The following is a 16,005-nucleotide window of genomic DNA, read 5'->3' as shown; positions in this document are numbered from 1 at the left end:
ATCAAAAATACATTGCATTTGTGTGTAATTCCTGTACAACATTAAAATCAAATCATGGATCTTTCAGCTTGGGAGCATTCCTTGGTTAATTTCTCAAGGAAAAAAAAAATCATTGTTAATGCTGCCCGTGGCATTTTGAAATGCGGTAGCCACTACAGAAATCAAAATGAAAACTCACAAAAAACTCCTGATGTTGAATGCTGAAATTACTCTGATTCTGGATTATTCTAACCACAAACAACAAGCAACCATGTGGATGGGCAATTCACAAATCAATCAAGGGAATAATAGAAGTCAGACTCTGGGTTAGTATGTTTGTTATGTTCTTGCCAAAATTTTTCTTGCTGTTAAATTAAAATGTTGGCTTTCAAGCATATGACAAATCTTATTTACTGTATTTATGGTTAGTTAATTCTCAATGAGGAGCTATTTTACTTATGTCCAAGATTTGCTCATGAAGCATCTATAGGGTATTCTAATCCAATAATATCCTTAATCTCTTTAGTTTTGCAACAAATTTCAAATACTGAACACAGGGGCAAGAGAGTATTTTCCCTTCCCTCTTTGTTCCCAAAATCAGATGGAAAGTGAGAATGACAAGAAAGCAAGTTTCCACTACACAGAAGCAGAAAATAGGCTTACAAAGATTGCCAGGTTATAGCCTAAGAAGATTAATTCCTGCATTTAAGGCATAACATAGACCAATCTAGAGAGGACTGATGTTTAATGGAATTTGTGTTATTTGCTTGGATGCAGAAGAAATAGGAAGCTGTTTTAAATATAAGACAGCATGCACATAAGCAAACTCCAGCATGGAACTCTTATCAGTTTTCTTGTAACAGCCATCTCCTAGGCAACACGTGCAATCAAATGAAAGAAAGAGTACATTTTTGACTTCTGACTTTGTGACGATGAGTAGGTAACAATGGGGAGAAAGAAAACATGCTGAAATTCTTGTGAATCTCACAACACTACAACGAATTTATCTGCAAGCTAATTTCTTCTATATTATAGACCAGAGATGACCTGTCTGGCCAGCCATGCAGAAATGTCTTAAAAGTGGCAAAAAACACAGCGGTCTTCACACAAAGGAGACAGTGGCCATAAAAGCAAAAACTTCTGATCCCAGTTGCTTTAACTATATTCCATTCCTCTGGAAATGGTCACAAGCTGGCATACCTGTGCCTGTGCAGTCTAACATGACTTTGAGTTATGGAGAAGGTATCTTGCAAAACTCAGCTGCTTTAGGAACCATCTCTCATATTTGAACACATTGATTTATCTCACGTAAAGATATTCTTTTCTAACACTAAGGGGCACTGACAAGGATAATAAATTACATAAAACAATCCCTACTCCTAGGAGAAATTGAAGCAAAAATAAATACATGACTAAACTTCCTATACTAAAGTGTCATGCTCTTCGCATGCTAGTTTAGCTCTAGTTCAGCTTTAATCACAATGCTAAGAAATATCTTATCTTTGCAGCCATTTTCCTAAGTTCATTTGGGAAAGGTTACTATTACATGTTATTGATACATACTATAACATTGGCTTTTTGCAAATATTAAAATAGGTTTTGTATATATGGTGTTAAAGTAACTTTTCTATAAAGATATAGTTTGTATTTCTGTTGTTAATTAAGCTTAGACATAGTAGTGAAATAGCTATGCTTGTGTTAAAATGCCTGCTTGGATGGGATAACACCCAATGAACACAGGACAAGGACACCTGCTACAGATATGCCAACTATCAGCACTCACCATTTCACGAAAGTATGGACCAAGGCCCAAACTAGAAGTGATAAAGAGAAGGAGCCAGAACCACAGCCAAGAAACATGCATGTTCTAAAAAGCCAGACCCAAGGAGGAGCCATGTAAAATAGTTCCTGGAAAATGTCAGCTAGTTTATGGATATGCATACAGGTCTATCAACATGCAACAGGCTGATGTCAGGGAAAAGGTATTTAAGGGCTATCCCTGAAGGTGATGGTGTGGTCTTAGATGAGTGCCAAGATGCACCTGGCCATAATAACCTTTGCTTTATGGTCCTTATCTCCTATTGACCTTTAATAAACTTTTTAAATTTTCCCAAGAGAGTGAATGTGTTTTTCACATTACACATGTACCTTGTAGAGAATTTTAAATGTTTTCAGCCCAAGTTTAAGCACAGATCATCAAAGGCAACATTCAATCCTATTTGTGTTTTTGTAGTAGGGTAGCTATTGGCTACCATTATATAACAAAAACTACTTGTCATAGCTTAAAAAGAAACCTACGCAGTAAGTTTATACAATAGATCCTGGGGGGCATTATTCTAGTTTTATATTTTGCACAAGTTAAATAGATTTTTCCTTCTCTATCTTTAGCATTGATTTTGTACGTTTTTACAATATGCTAAAATGTCAAGACCCAAACTGTACAACTGTAACAACAGAATTTATTTAGGAATCAAATATCTCAAGTTTCTGTTGTTGTTGTTATTCCTTTATCTGTTAACCCCATACTATGTGTTGGATAAGTGCATAAGTAGGTTTAATATTTTTAATATTATTAAATATTTAATTAATTATATTAAATTAATTTATTTAGATGATTAATTTATTAATTAATCAGTTAGAACAGTCGTCTTCTGTAGGAACAGACTACCACATTTCAAGAAAAAGCAATCTACAAGTCTGAGCATTTAATGTCATTACTTGTAGGAAATCAAGTAGAAATTTAACTTAAGAAAAGCAATGCCTTAATTGAAGTGCTGGGAGGTTTTGTTGTTTTGGTTTTTTTGGTTTTTTTTTGTTGTTGTTGTTGTTGTTTTGGGTGGGTGTTTTTTGAGAAAGTACAGCAGTACAACAAAAATTAAGATGTAGTTATTCCTTTTCCTCTGGTTTCTACTACACAGCGCACCACTAACCAACTATGATAATTAATGAAGCTGCATGAGAGGATGATCAGTCACTGGAACTGGCTCCCCCAAGCAGTCATCATGGCACCAAGGCTGTCAGAGTTCAAGAAGCATTTGGACAAGGCTCTTAGTCCTCTGTTCTACTTTTCAGAAGTCCTGCAAGGAGCTGGACTCAATGATCCTTACGCTTTGGGAAGAGGTGGGATGGAGTTGAGCTGCAGGCTGTGGCATGCACCTGCAGAAGCACATGGCAGCACAGAGCTGACCTGACCTTGGGAGGAGGCGTCACGCGACAGACCCCTATAGAGAGGAGCCAGCTGGAAGCTGACAGACAGGTGAACAGTGCGTGATCACCACTAAGATTCCATCCAGGAGCTCAAAGGGAAAGATTAGGTAATAAAAAAAGGAAGGGCAGATTGCATTGATTAGAAATGCAGCAAAAGGAGGCTGACAGACGGGTGAACAGTGCGTGATCACCCCTAAGATTCCATCCAGGAGCTCAAAGGGAAAGATTAGGTAATGAAAAAAGGAAGGGCAGATTGCATTGATTAGAAATGCAGAAAAAGGAGGCTGACAGACGGGTGAACAGTGCGTGATCACCCCTAAGATTTCATCCAAGAGCTCAAAGGGAAAGATTAGGTAATAAAAATTAAGGAGGAGTAAATTGCATTGATTAGAAATGCAAAAAAAACTGGTGTTAGATAACCTTTGAAACAATGATACAGAAGGACTCTGAATGAAAGGGTTGAAGGACTTCCACAGGCAGCTCAGAGGCAGTAACTTCTGTGTTGAAAGTAAGCAGATACATCAAGGTGCAACTCAAGGACAACTTAATCAGCCTCAATTATGTTAGAAGGAGGGGGGGAGATAAAATATCAGTTGATCAGACTTAGCAACACTTCCACACAGCCAAGGATTAGCCAGTAAAGTATAGGCTGCAGGTTTTATAGGGTAACACTTGGATTGTTTCCAAAGTCAAGAACCTTGTGAACGCCTCCGACCTCATTTAAGGACTTCATACTCACAAAGATTTTGGAAATCTTTCTATCAGAAGATATCCTACCTTACTTAATCAGAAGCAAGTACGTCCATTACAGAAAGCAAGTTCATGACACGTTACATCCAACAAATTTAATGCTCAATTTCTCTCGTCATTTATAGATCAATTTATATTTGTTCTATAAAATCAGTAGGGTTTAGGTGAAAGCATCTAAAAATAGTCATGTCCATTTCCAGACACTACTTTGTTCAGAAAAATTTTTGCAAAACCTGGAGCTTCAGATTCTAAAAATTGCAATCAAATTTCTACATTTTATTCTAAACTATGCAATCACCCAACCACTTAAAAAAAGTTAGCAATAATAGATATTCAATACCAAACTTTTATTTGTACTCTTTGAAAGGAAGTACATTTGGGCCATTTCTGTAGCTTCTTTAAATACATATGTTATTCATTTTATCACCTCCAATGAACATTATGTGGCACATTAAAAATTTCATAAGAAGATTACAGGGTTCTTATGTAGGTTAACATCAATATGAACATTTGTCTCATTCCGAAGATTTACAGTAGGCACGTTGGGCAGAGGGAATCTAATTTGCGTATGCCTTTTATCACTCTTTCCCCCAAATTATTCTAAATTTCTTGAAACATTTAGAAATCTTGGGAAAGTCCAAGCAGTCTCCTGACTGCCTTTTTGCCTCCCAAGGGTCACTGCTTATCATGAAACAAATAGGCTCACCAAGAATGTTAAACGTTTCATAGTATTCAGAGGCTGAAACATACTGAAGTCCTCTGAAATGAAGTGCACATAATGAAAATCACCAAGGTAGTGTCACTTTTACTACTCAGTATTGGAAGATACTTGAAGAGTATTTTCAGTCTATTTCCTTGCAGCTGAAAGATTTCTGAAATGCAATACATACTTTATGTGTAACTTTTTAAAATAGAAGAAATCACATACATGTATTATTACCAATACTGTCCTGTTAAGGTGACTATTGTCTGTGTGAAGGAGATTTCCAGCTTCTGACAAAGAGCGGTAGTAACTAAGAGAAGCTTTCCTGAAACTTCTAAGAACGAAATTAAAATAATTGGTTCCAAATAATAGGATTACACACACACAAACACACACACACTTAGAGCCCTGAAGGAGGGAAAAGTGCACATTTCTTGGAAACAGTGTAATTCATCAGACTTCAGAGCAGTCTTCTCAGAAACTGCAACAATTCAGGTTTTGCAGAAAGAAGGCACACACCTCCAGTTCACACCTTTTAGGAATTCACCTACATCCGGAACTGCTTCCTGTGTGATAACTCACAATAACTATTTCAATAACTAAGTCACATGCCAAAATATCCCATTATTCCTCACCAGAGGGTCCTGATACAGTGACTAGTTAAGAGCAGACTTAAAAACTGTCCTAGTTATAGTGACTGTTCAAACACCAATATCTAACCGAGCTGCAGCACGGGAAGCATCAAGCTATAGAGTAACCCTGCAAAGCAGAAAGTCTACTGATATCAAAGCTAACTGAAAACTATCAGAGTGCTGTCCAGGCTCATCAGTTGGAGAAGGTAGCTCTAAACGCTGCCGAGCGCTGTCCAGCTCTCCGAGGCCTTCGGCAGCGCGTGGCCAGAGGGTCCCTGAGCCCCAGGCTGCCTGCCCAGCCTGCTCCCTACCCACTGTCCCTGGCTGTCAGCCCCAACCTGCCCCTGGCTGCTCCCGGCCTTCGGCAGGGCACAGCCCGGGGATCCCTCAGCCCCAGGCTGCCGGCTCGTCCTGCTCCCTGCCCACTCTCACTGACTGTCAGCCCCAACCTGCCCCTCACCGCTCTCCCCACAGCCACCCCAGCCTCGCTCAGCCTCTGCCAGCCAGAGAGACTACCCCGCTCACGCTCAGCCCCTGGTCTGTTACTTTAAGGCGAAATCTGCCCCCGAAGGCAGCAAGTAGCGGAAGCAGGAGAAGAAATTAACTCGTTTCCTAGTGCTTTAATCCCTTCCCTCTGGTTTTGGCAGCGCTGCCCGGGGCGTTCTGGCTGCTCGCCCGGAGCGAGGCCGTGAACCAGCAGCCATAGCCCGGGCTGCTCCGACGGCGGAGGGGAGGGGAAAGGGAAGGAAAGGGAAAGAGGCTGCCCGCCGCCAGCTACGGCCCCTCGCTTGTGAGTGCAGGCGGGCCGGGCCTGGCGGCGCGGTGGAACCCGCCGCCGCGGGGCGGAGCGGAGCGGGGACCTGGCCGTAGAGGGGAGAGGGCTTCAGGCTACGCACCCAGCAGCAGCCCGTCCATGTCAAAGATCAGGTGAGTGACCGGGCGCAGCGCGGCCGCCGAGGAGCAAGCGGCCATGGCTAGGCAGAGTAGCCGAAGTGCAGATGGAGCCCGCGCGGTGCGAGACTGGCCAGGCCGGAAACCTAACGGGGAGGCCGGGGTAGGGCGGCGGTTTATAGCGGCACCCGGGGCGGGCCGGGCCGGGCCGGGCCGGGCTGGGCTGCGCCTGCCGGACCTTTGTTCTGTCTTGTTCTACTTTTTAAACAAAGTCCATTTCTCTTCTTGGAGCCTCTTATCTTGCAGAATAGCGCTTTTTGCCCAGAGAGGTTGTGGAGTCTCCCTCTCTGGAAACATTCAACAACCATCTAGATGCAGTTCTGTTCAGTGTGCTCTGGGATGACCCTGCAGGGAGGTTGGCCCAGACGGCCCATGCTGGTCCCTTGCAACCACACTTACTTTGTGATTCCTAAATCCTGTTTAGTGCTGCTGGCAGGAAATACAGAACAGTTGCTCTCAAGTTGACATGTTAGCCAGTGTGTCTTCTGCATGCCTGTGTAGAGATTTACAGGGGTACTATTCCACCAGACTACAGTTGAAACAAAAAGATGTGAATCTGTAACAAACTGTGAGGGATGAGTAAAGTAGTAGAGAGAAAAAAAATCTGTGAGGAAGGAGTAAATCTATTTCTTACAGGTTGCTGAGTGCAAGAATGGTTACTTGAAAGCTGGTTTGGGTGTTACATGTTTTTTTCTGAAACATTCAAGAAGTTCTGAAGTTCAAGAAACAAGACTGTTCTTAAGTTGAAACAAAATCTTTCTGCATGGACACATCATCCGATTTTTACTGGGCAGCTGGGAGGGAAAGAGGGCACCTACCTCATCACTTTTCTCTTTTGTATTTTTTCATGCAGGTAACTCTCCATTGGGCATCAAGATCAAGCACCACTTGCAGAGGCAGCCATGAAAGGAGTTGTATCAGGCTCCCAAGGTGACATACTGGCTGGAAGATGTGTACTGCTATGCCATTCTGTGTGAGGACAGTGGTTAGTTGCAGCTTCACATAGGGGGAGTCCTGTCTCATTTGTAGGTAGGCCTTTCAGCAATTCCTTTTTCCTAACAGTGCCATTTGAATTGGCAACGTGTCACCATTTTTAGCAAGTTAGTGGGGGCTTTTAGAGCCTTAACTGTAGGTGTTACATAGCTATATTTGAATTTTAATTTAGGCTTGTTAAGCATCTTACATAGCCTCAAAGCCTATCCCTTGCAAGTACATTCACCCTACATTTATGTGAAATGTAGACACAGAATTCTTTTGACACCTTCTCCTATTCGTGAAATAAGACAAATAAAACATCCTTGGCCTTTACTTGTACCTTTTGAATAATAAAACTTGACTTTCAAAAAACATTTTTTGAGTTTTGGGTTGGTTTTCTCTATTTTATCTTGTCTCATTCTGTAATGATAATGCTACTTAGGCCCTGTCTGTGTAGGCTAGAAAAAGGATTGTGTGCAGTACCTTCAATGTTTTTTAAAATTTCCATGTGTAGTCGTGAAATTGGTTCCTGTGTAGATTTAAGAAAATGGCTCCTGAGCTTTGAGGGTTTTTTTTTGTAACCTTACAATATATGAGTATTAAAAATGCCCACGGCTGTTTTGTTTCTGCAATAAACACTGTGCAACAAGTCAATATTCCAGTTTTGTTTCCAGCAAACATTTATAGTTTCTTTTGTAGCGCACTTAGGTGGGAGCATAGCTAGAATCAATAGGGGTAAAATCATAAATACAGTAGGTCAAAAAAGGTATTAACCTTCTAAAGGGAATTTAGAAAATAGTAATTTCAATAGTTATAATGGTAGTGTTGTGCTGTCCTAAGAAAGAATGTGATTCTGCTGTAAGAGACAAATATTTAAAGAGGATGGGTTATGATGTTGTATGACAGTGGTACCTGAGGTAGATTTATCAACTTTCCAATTAGCAAATATTATAAAAATCTGGTTTTTAATTATATGGTGAGGGAGTAAAACCTTTATTTGTTACTCAACAGATGTAGCTTTTTCTTGTTACCTTGATTTATTGTTCTAATTAGAAAAAAGTGTTTGATCATAACTTCCATTGCTTCTAGCTCCTAAAAAAGGGGGAAATCACTATTTTTAGCATGTAAATTCCCAATTTGTCTGAGAAAATAAGGGTTTTGCAAAACTTGTGAGTATTTAAAGTGGAAATAAGTCATTGGCAATCTTTGAAAATAGCCCACAGAATTAAAGTGTAATACAGAAGCTGAACATTTTTAGGGTTAAATGGTCTGCGTTACAAATCCTATGGTACACGTTTCAAGACTGTCACATTGCTGACAGGCTGATGACCTCAATTTGCTTTGCTTTGCTCTGGCTCATCAGTGATAATCAGTGTGATGTTAGCTTACTTGATTCTTCAAAGCTGTGTTCAAACACAGGAAAATCTTCCCAAGATAGAAAACTGTTTAGGTTTATTCTGTGTGATTAAGTCTTTTTACTAACAGAATGAAATTAAGTAAAAGTCCAAGCAACATGGTGGAGCATAATTTTCTAGATACATAAGTAAGAAATTGTGCTGATCTAAGTTTTGTTTGAGCTGTCTTAAATATCTATGTCTAATGACTCACCAGTAGTATTTGGTTTTGTTGTTAGGTTATTATTTTTAAGGGAGTGAAAATTTGATTTTGAGAATTTGATATTAAGAATTGTGGAATTGATTTTTTTTGTTTGCTACTATTTTTTATTACTTATTTGAAGCTGGCTTTGAGTTGTAAGGATTTCAGTGACTTCAAATTTGTGGGAAGCATATTGTAGTTGAGGCGCAGTAATTATGAACACCAATAATTAATTATATTCTTACAAACCTGATGTATGCATATTGAGAAGAATGCACTTGGGTGTAATAATTAAGATGCAATTCTGTAACTGGACTTGAATTCTAGAAAGTCTGAAGAACACAATTCTAACTTCATGTACATTTTAAAAATTATGTTTCTATCTCGGCATACACCAAAGCAGATATATGGCATTGTAAGGTACATATAAATCTGGATGTCCAGGTTTTTAAACACCTGTAAATTAGCTGCTTGTAGGTAGCCCTACTTAATGCCAAACAAATCTATTTTCTCTGGTTTTGTAATAATATGTTAAAATCTCATTGGTTTTATTGTTCTTGAATGTGAGATAAAGTGAAAATACTTAGGTGCTGTGGGGTCATTAAGTATGCAACACAATGTTTTATGTACTAGGCCCTCTTAACCTTTTTTGAACTTCTATATTGTTTGAGTTTACTTTGAGGCTGGAAGTTTTGTACTTCACTGAAATTTATGTGACTGAGTTCTTTCTTGGAAAATAAAAGCCTCAGAACATGTTTAAGTGTTTTCATAGGTAATACATTTGATTATCAAATCAATTATTTGATTCAATAATTGCAGTTTCCTATTTCACTACTTCATATTGTGCTCGAAGCACTGATTCACTTACCTGCTTTTTATGCCATTCATAGGAGCATCATGCACTATGTGTTTCACACAGAAATGACTGACTTTATTTTTCTTTTTCTGCAGGCACCTTGACAAAGAGGATAAACAGATTATAATCCGTTTTGGTTTGAATATTAAAAAAGAATCAAAAGACTTGAATAAATCCAGTAATTTAAATTATTTACATAAACAGCTGTTAAACCCACTATTAGTAACAAATTACTTGGAATGATTTAGAATTAAATGTAAATTCATGTATCAGCTGAGATTCTCAGCAGTTGCTATAGTTAAGCCTATAAGCTTTCAGAAAATGAAACCCCTCTCAGTGCTGGGTATCACCAAACATGAGCTTTCACCTTAAGATTATGAATTAGGTGAGTTGCATTGTTTCAGTTCATGTTTTTATAGGTACAAAATGGAAGATAACCATATGTCTTAAAGCAATTAAATATACCATGGAACTCCTGATCTAGGTCATGTTTTATTGATTACATAGGTTAAAAGGATGTATATGCTCTTTTAATCAACCACATGTGTCTTCTCTCAGCCAAGCAAGCAGGGATAGGAGAGCTATGTGTTTTCTGGATTTTGGTATTGACAACCAGTTACAAGTGAGATAGTTACAAAGGCAAGGAAGATGATGTGTTACGCTGTAGGAGAATGAAGATATGTGTTACTCACATATGTTCATCTCAGTAAATTTAGATGAGGTTCATAGAAAAGTTCATTTTTAGATGTCATTTGCTGTATTTATTGGTGGAATTGTACAACAACAAAGTTTCTGAAGCTGGGAAAGGAAGCCTTAATATCATGCTTTAGGGTCATTATTGCTTTTGTTAAGGTCACTGAGAACCATTTACTCTCCTTTGTGGATTGTGACTCAGCTTGTTGACATACTTTGTTGCAGACATCTTTTTATGAAAATCCTTTCCTTAGGAAATTTTTCCTCCTGAGAAGCTCAGAGGCTTCAGGAACAAAATGTAAACAGGGCTTATCTGCTGCTGTGGAATGCAACAGGTGCATCTGTGATTGGTCTCATGTGCTTGTTTGTAATTAATGGCCAATCACAGCAGAGCTGGCTCGGACAGAGAGTCTCAGGCAGCTGCCTTTGTTATCATTCTTTCTTTTCTATTCTTAGCTTAGCTAGCCTTCTGAGAACCTTTTCTTCTATTCTTTTAGTATAGTTTTAATGTAATATATATCATAAAATAATAAATCAAGCCTTCTGAAATATGGAGTAAAATCCTCGTCTCTTCCCTCAACATAAGACCCCTGTGACCACCATCACAATAATTTTTGGTCCTCTAATAAAATATTGGCTGCACACAGGCAAACTGTTCAAGTAATTAGCGGTGTCATTGTAATGAAAATCCTGAAGTGCCTAATGGCTGGGTCCTGCTTAGCCTTAAACTGTCAGGAAGATTAGAACAGAAGGGATTGCATCCCCAGAAATTATATTAAGTATTGTATCCTGCTTTATTTTTCCTGTGATATGGGTTTGCTGTAACTTTTTTTTTGTTATGGTATAACTTTCATTTATTTATCTAACTTCCCATTGTTAATGGAATCCAAAATATTTGTTATTAACTTGGTTTTATGTCTTATCTGATGTGGATTTAATTGCTTTTTTTGTTCATTTTACTACAGTTGGATTGTTACAGATTAATCAAAAAGTTTTGTATTTCTACTGTCATGTGGAATGTACATTCTGTGAACCTTTCTGAGCAAGTCATCTATAACTTTGTTGCTGGAAGTAAAGGTGAAACCGAATGCAGTCACCCTTCCAGTGGTGGGTTCCAAAGCTCAAACTTTTCAAAGGCTGTGGTAATTAGATCTTCAGATGGAGACGAGAGAGAAGGAATTGTGATTCTGAGGGTCACAAGGTCTCTAAGCCACTGATCTGTAATGCTACTTCACGTTCAGGTTTTATATGCATGTTCCCTGCTTGGGATGCAACAAGCTGGGGAGTTGAATCTCCAGAGCTCAGACATTCTGCCTACTCTGTGGCTGTGTGTCCTTAAAAGTTTGTGTCTATCCAGAAGAGTTGAATAGAAATAAATGAACTGGCTGACACTCAGCCAAGAATGGCTGCATGACCAGGAGGGACATGCTGACAGCCAGGAAGTGCAGGGAGGCAGCTGGAGGCCAGCTATCATGCAGTACTGTGACCTTTCTGTCTTTGCAGTGATTCTCAGCTTCTAGAATTATCTAGGCAGAAAAGCAATAGTACTGTACCGATACATATAAAAATAGCAGCTCTGATTGGGAAGCAGAAATGGTGCAGAGGGGAAAAGGGGCAATGCCAAACAGAGGTAGCCAGCTTCTTGAGTCCCCATTGCAGCAGAGTTGTATTAGACATCCAGGCTGTTCCTTACTGTGGGAGTTGGCACTTTTCCTTGGCTGCCAGAGTTAGTGTGCCTCCCAACCAAGTTATAATTCAATTTTTTGAATTCTCTTGCCCCAGAAGCTACTGCCCTATTCTCCTTCTCCCATGTACAGACACAAACATACTGGTAGTATACCTCAGAACATGCCCTTGTGTACGGGCAATGGCAAATAGGCTTTGTGACTGCTACCATGTAAGGCACTGAATAATTTTTGGATGAGGAAATAGTTGCACAACTAGGCTGTCCACTTACTTTAAGTCCAGTATGTGTTTACCTATTTTGCTTTAAGTCCAGCTTGTGTAACATATTTTAAGGAATTAGGTTCTGTGTATTGTAACAAAACAGATAGGGAAATGATGTTGCTTTATTTCTTATTTTAGACATTTCAATTGAATTGTTCTTTGTAGACCAGTTACAGACACTTGTTTTCATAAAACTTTTATAAAACAAGGAACATCACTTGTAAATACTAATACAGTTAGATGGTTAGATACTAGAGATACCTAGAAGAATGCAGTGAAGTTCAAGTGTTGTCAAGCCAGTCAGGCCCTGACTTTTTTCCCTAAGACAGCTAGCTCCACTTAATCAGGTAATCTCAAACATTTCACCTTGAGTTCGGTGAGGTGAATGATTGCTTACAGTGACACTGCAGGTTTGAAAGAGTCCTATATTTCCTTTTCATGTACTTACATATAGGTAAGACCACAAGAGATGTTCAAGATCTAGATGAATTCTCTGCAGTAGAATTGTATAGGCTTAAAATAGGTGTCCAGACATTATGCTTAAAATTTTCTGAATCTTTCAGAGAAACTTTTGCTTTGCTAGGATATTCTGTTTTTCCTCTTCTTTTTTTCTTATTTTACGAATTTAATTTCTTTCATCTACTGTTTTAAGTTATGCTTTCTGAAGCTTTTAGTATTTTGATTGCTCTTCAGCATTTTACGTTTTCTGTATCCTTAGAGAAGTTCACCACACAAGTACATTTACTGTAGCTGTGGGGTTTATAAATGACAAATAGAAAGTAATTTTTTGCCTTAGTCCCAGATAGATCAACACCTTGAATTAACATAAGAGCTGAATTACTGTCTTTGCCATAGTTTGTTTTTTACTGCTGATGAGTCAAGTTGTTCCCCGTGTTGTGCCAAGCCAAAAGCTCAAAACTTTTGTTGCTATTTGTCCCATTTAAAATTTTCTTTATGGTTCACTTCTATACGTAGTTTCACTAATTAAGTGGAGTCAGTATCATGCTTCAGTGAAAGAGATCAGGGACAGTATCTCTAGCCCATTAAGAGCTTATTACCCTCTCATACAGTTCAAAATCTCTACGCATTTTTAAGTATGAAAAACTACTATCTTGCAAGCCTAATGAGGCAGATATCTGCAAGAATCTGTGCTACAGAATGAATTGTTGTATCCTTGTTTCAGAAATGTTGTATGTGTCATTTAGACCAGTGACTGCTACAAGCAGAAGGGAATAAGTATTATATTAATGACTGTGTTTGACAGCCTGGCTTCATAATCTGTTTTTCACTGACTTTTCCTTTTTATGCTAATAGTTATGCTCTCATCTGGAAAAATTAGACTAATACAATTTTCCAAAAGCTATTAACACAACTTTTAATATTAAGATGGCTGTATATCCTAATGTGCCATGCCAAAACTAAGCTTTTGTTATGGTCCTGAAACAGGGCATGGTTAGGGTGTATTCTGGAGTTGCAGATCATGGAGGAAAGCCTACAGGCTTCAGAAGGCATAGAGCTTCACTCAGGATGTGACATTCTTGTCACCAAGCATCAACTAGGTGAACTTTCTGAAGTTGGTGGAAATAAAGTAAAACACTGCCTGATTTCAATTTTTCAGTATTTGGATGATTGTTGATTCTTGGAGGACCTGACAACATGTGGGGCATGAATATCCATATGCTTTTTCTGACTTCATCACATCCAGGAACTAAAATAAATGATCTTGTAGATCAAATGAAAAATATTTTTCCTACCTGTTCAAGCCCATCTTTGTTTAAAAATAATGTTCTGTTTATGACTCACAGTAGCTTAGACCAGTATTATTTGATAGTCAGAAACTATGGTTATAGCAAGTACAAAACCTGAATCTTTCTTCTTGCATGGCATAGCCAACACGTTCTTCCAGCTGAACTCCCATGTGTAAATCTTAACAAAAGTTAATCGCAATCATTAAGAAAACCTTTAGACCAAAACCTTTAGACAGTGTTGTAGAGTTCTATGTACAATAGCTTTTAGGACTTCCTCAGATGTGTATAAAGTCCTCTGCAATCCACAGATTTTACAAGTTCATGTAATGACTTTCTATCAAGATACGTGCATGACTACACAATTTTCAGAGGGAAACTTGCCAATGTTTTTTTTTGGACTAAGCTGAAGAATGAAGTTTAAGCATCTTTTCTCACTAAAGGTTTTTTAATATTCTCTAGAATCCAATAACCCAATTTGTACATAGTCCCTAGAACAGCAAAACTGTTATCTTTAAATTCTGTGTAAATGTCTTTCAAAAATATCCTTTGAAATTAGCTGTATTCCTTGGGTTTCACTAGGATAAGAGAAGTTAACAAATACCCTTTGTTTCATCTTAGCTCTGTTGCTGCTATGTTTCATTTGAATCTAAGTAAAATACAAGTTTGTATTAGCAGATTTATGTGGAAGCAGAAGCACTTACATGTGCAGCAACATCCAGGCAGGCTAAGATAGAAGTGTATCATGTTTTGTTTTTACCAAGACACTGTACCATACATGGTAGATGAACATTTAGTAGTAATATTTAGTGTGGTAAAGTTGGATCCTAAACTTCTGAAACTTTGGCAGAGTTGTTTTGATAAACTGAAACAAAGCAGTCTGACTTGCTGCAACTCTGCCTTACCACTAAATTCCAGTGAAAATTGAGTCATGCATCCTTCTTCCTTCTTTTCATTCCAAACACTAATTAAAACCATAATTTCCTTTACCAGTTCAATGAATTGAACTCTTTTGTACATATGAACATTCACAAATAAATTGGTAGATACTGACTCCCAATTTGTGACCAAACATACAAAATACCTTAAAAAATAATGTTTCTAACATATTATGAAAGAAAAGAAATGGACTCTGTGTTCATATCCAACTCTGTGTTTCCGTGTGGAAAAAGAAACCCAAATCACAAAAGCACCTGTTGGCTAAAATGGAGAATATAATCTATTAAGTAACGTGGATCATTGGAGAATACATTACCGGGTGGCATAGTACTCTATTGGCCGTGCCTAAATGCAGCCTCCCTGTTGGTATTTCAGTTTTCACTCCTGCTTAAGCTTTGAAGTCAGCAAGTAATTGTCACTTTAGCACCCTTTAGTGATGTTTAATCAAACATGGAAAAGAAACCCAAACAAACAAACCCCCTCTATTCAGTCTTCATTCAGTACTCAGATATGAAAGGATGTTTATTTTTACACTCATTACTTCATTGTAATTTTTTGCATACTGTTATAGCTAGAATGAATAGATCTTTATACACTGCATTTTGGTTTTCCATATCCAATGCCTTAAACTGTCATGTTAATTTGCATAGGCAAGTCTGCTTTTCATTAATTTTATCTATATTTTGTCATACATACCCTTGTTTTTATCATTACTTTCTTCTAATTTACATAATCATAAGGTTTTGAATGAATGTCAATAATTTGTTTTAATAAAATTTACTGTAAGTAGTTATGCATTTAAGAGCTGCAGTGTATGTATGCAAGAAATGTGTTTTGTCAGTGGATGTTGCTTCTCACGTGTTGTATCTCTAGTACTTCTTTTGTCCATATACAGGGGTTTTTTTAATACATTCTAAAATATTATTAATCTAAAATATATTTAGTCAAAGGAATTTAAAAATAATTGGCTATTTATTTTAGAGAGATTGACAAGATTTTTTAAAGATGGTTTTTATATTCACTTACTAAAGC

The 16,005-nt window shown here is 38.1% G+C and overlaps 2 protein-coding genes across 2 annotated transcripts in view; one reads left to right on the top strand and one right to left on the bottom strand.

The window, feature by feature from the left end:
• The window catches only part of PUDP (pseudouridine 5'-phosphatase), a 64,129-nt gene extending 57,042 nt beyond the window's left edge, over positions 1–7,087 (bottom strand). Inside the window, exons 1-2 of the mRNA XM_030962984.1 lie at positions 7,041–7,087; positions 6,168–6,391 (exon numbers count right to left, since the gene is read on the bottom strand). Coding sequence (XP_030818844.1) covers positions 6,168–6,391; positions 7,041–7,087 — 271 coding nt within the window. The remainder of the gene's footprint in view (positions 1–6,167; positions 6,392–7,040) is intronic.
• Positions 5,985–16,005, top strand: part of STS (steroid sulfatase) — a 110,732-nt gene continuing 100,711 nt past the window's right edge. Inside the window, 2 exon segments of the mRNA XM_030949912.1 lie at positions 5,985–6,198; positions 7,076–7,207. The gene's annotated coding sequence lies outside the window, so the exon portion shown is untranslated.

Source organism: Camarhynchus parvulus, chromosome 1 (genome assembly GCF_901933205.1).
Source record: "Camarhynchus parvulus chromosome 1, STF_HiC, whole genome shotgun sequence".
NCBI lineage: Eukaryota > Metazoa > Chordata > Aves > Passeriformes > Thraupidae > Camarhynchus > Camarhynchus parvulus.
The sequence above is the reverse complement of the archived record's forward strand: the minus strand, read 5'-3'. Positions and strand labels throughout refer to the sequence as shown.